At 40.0% G+C, this 2,009-nt stretch overlaps 1 protein-coding gene across 1 annotated transcript; it reads left to right on the top strand.

The window, feature by feature from the left end:
• On the top strand, positions 1 to 1,673 carry LOC128856499 (uncharacterized). Its single transcript, XM_054091803.1, has 4 exons — positions 1 to 456; positions 543 to 708; positions 812 to 1,337; positions 1,410 to 1,673. The coding sequence occupies exons 1-4, from the start codon at positions 65 to 67 to the stop codon at positions 1,589 to 1,591; spliced, it is 1,266 nt and encodes a 421-aa protein (XP_053947778.1). The 5' UTR covers positions 1 to 64; the 3' UTR covers positions 1,592 to 1,673.
• The last annotated feature ends 336 nt before the right edge of the window (positions 1,674 to 2,009 follow it).

A 2,009-nucleotide genomic window follows, 5' to 3' on the forward strand; every position in this document is an offset into this window, starting at 1 on the left:
TGGTGTGCTTTAATAGAAGGCGGTTGCTCATAGAAGTAGATAAATTTGTATAAAAGTTCAAGCGATGGCACCCAATACAGAGCATTTCAATAACGATGAGCTGCAACCCCCGGAATGGTTGAACGATGAGTTCTTCCTGAAAGTGTTATACAACTGTGAAGTCACAGCAAAGGCAAATGGTTTGCAGCTGATCCAAACGAAAATATCGCCGGCTTCGCAGAAAGGCGATCACTATGCGAGTATTATGTTTCGTGCGGCCCTGGATTACCGGCTGAATGATGTAGTTAAAAGCAGATCTTTGATTATCAAAACAATGCCCGAGATGGAGGGGCACAAGAAGGAAATGGTGAGCGAATCACATATTTTCGAGACGGAAATTGGAATGTACGCGGAAGTGCTGCCGCGTCTTGAGCGCATTTTGAGAGAGGCTGGCGACGATACGGTGCTAAAGGCAGCGTAAGTGCAGTGGCGGAGAGAAAGGCGAAGAAGCGGGATATGTTTTTAAATTAATGTCATGTTTTTGTTTTTTTTTTCAAATTTAGATGTTTATATCACTCGCTAAGTCCGAAAAAGGTAATCGTTTTTGAGGACATTGTGCCGCTGGGCTATGAGGTTATACGTGGCCGTTTCGTTAATATCGAAGAACTAAAATTGGCTTATGCTAAGCTGGCAAAATTACACGCCACCAGCTATAAAATTAACAAAGAGGTGCGTAAATCCATTATGGAATTTTTATTATTAATAAAATTATATTGTAATATTTATTAATATTTCATATTTGAGCTAATAATGGGTTTCATCCATCAAACAGGAGCCACATTATTTTGATAAATATTGTAATAGCATGTTTGATATGCCTAACATAATGGAAGACGAAATGATGACTAGTGGCATTAGCAACTTTATTGATTTTCTAAACGAGACACCAGCACTGCGTCAGTATGTGCCGTATTTCGAGCCATTTAGAAAAAATTTGTTGCAAAAGTGCCTGGCTGGTTTTCATGAACTCCGCGATGCACCCAAAGCAGATGGCTACTATGCGATGTGCCATGGTGATTTTCATGGGAAAAATATGATGTTCAAACATGACCCGGTTACTGGCAAATGTGAAGACGTAATGCTGCTCGACTACCAGGTCAGCTATGTAGGTCCCATAGTCAATGACTTATTGTACTCCCAATACCTGCTGCTCGACGCGGATTTGCGTAAAATTTATCCCGAAATCCTACATCACTATTTCACCGTTTTTGCCAGCACTTTGAAAAAAATCGGCTTTCAGGGTGAAATGCCAAAACTAGTGAGATTAAGGCAACAACTCCTGGAGCACAAGCATTACGGTGAGACATTTGTAAATGGCTGTGTGTGCCTATTGCAATTAATTTAAATGCTTTTGTTGTTTTTCTTTTTAGAGCTTTTCCTAGCAACCAGTGTTCTGCCAATGGTTTATGCTTTCCAAGACCCGAAAACCGATTTGAATGACTTGATGACTTCCAACGATTACCGACGCACATTATATCATGCTAAAGTGTACACTGATGAGCTGCACGAGTTGCTTCCGAAGTTACTGCACTTAGGTTATTTTGAGGATTAGAAATGATTTGACTATTTTCATTAAGAAAAAGGGTCTGTTGCTAGTGTTATTATTTAAATAAATGAACAAGTAAAAAATATATAGGATTACTGGTTTGAAATGAATAGACTGGTGCACGGTTTTAACTCAGAACTCTTCTGATTAAATCTGCGAGCATGTTTTAATATTCCATTGTGTCATAAACGCTTCAATGGCCAAGGCCATACTTAAGAATTTCTAGTTGAAGTGGTCGGAAAGTAACCAGTTTTTAAGTAAGGTATGTTATATACCTGCTGTGGCTGGATGGGCCGGTGCGTGGCTATCATTCGTTAGTGCCCTGCTTCGAAATCTCAGGCTTGAAATACCAACTTTTGTAATAGCGATCGCCCCTTGGCAGGCAATTGGCAAACTTTCGAGAGTATTTCTGCCTTGGGAAAGC

This window comes from Anastrepha ludens, chromosome 2 (genome assembly GCF_028408465.1).
Source record: "Anastrepha ludens isolate Willacy chromosome 2, idAnaLude1.1, whole genome shotgun sequence".
Classification (NCBI taxonomy): domain Eukaryota; kingdom Metazoa; phylum Arthropoda; class Insecta; order Diptera; family Tephritidae; genus Anastrepha; species Anastrepha ludens.

What these genes read in the sequence shown, in the direction of transcription:
- LOC128856499 (XM_054091803.1), top strand. Translation starts at nt 65, where the DNA reads ATGGCACCCAATACAGAGCATTTCAATAACGATGAGCTGCAACCCCCG. An exon ending in GCTATAAAATTAACAAAGAG is followed by an intron (nt 709 to 811) that starts GTGCGTAAATCC and finishes TCCATCAAACAG; the next exon opens with GAGCCACATTATTTTGATAA. An exon ending in CCTGGAGCACAAGCATTACG is followed by an intron (nt 1,338 to 1,409) that starts GTGAGACATTTG and finishes TTTTCTTTTTAG; the next exon opens with AGCTTTTCCTAGCAACCAGT.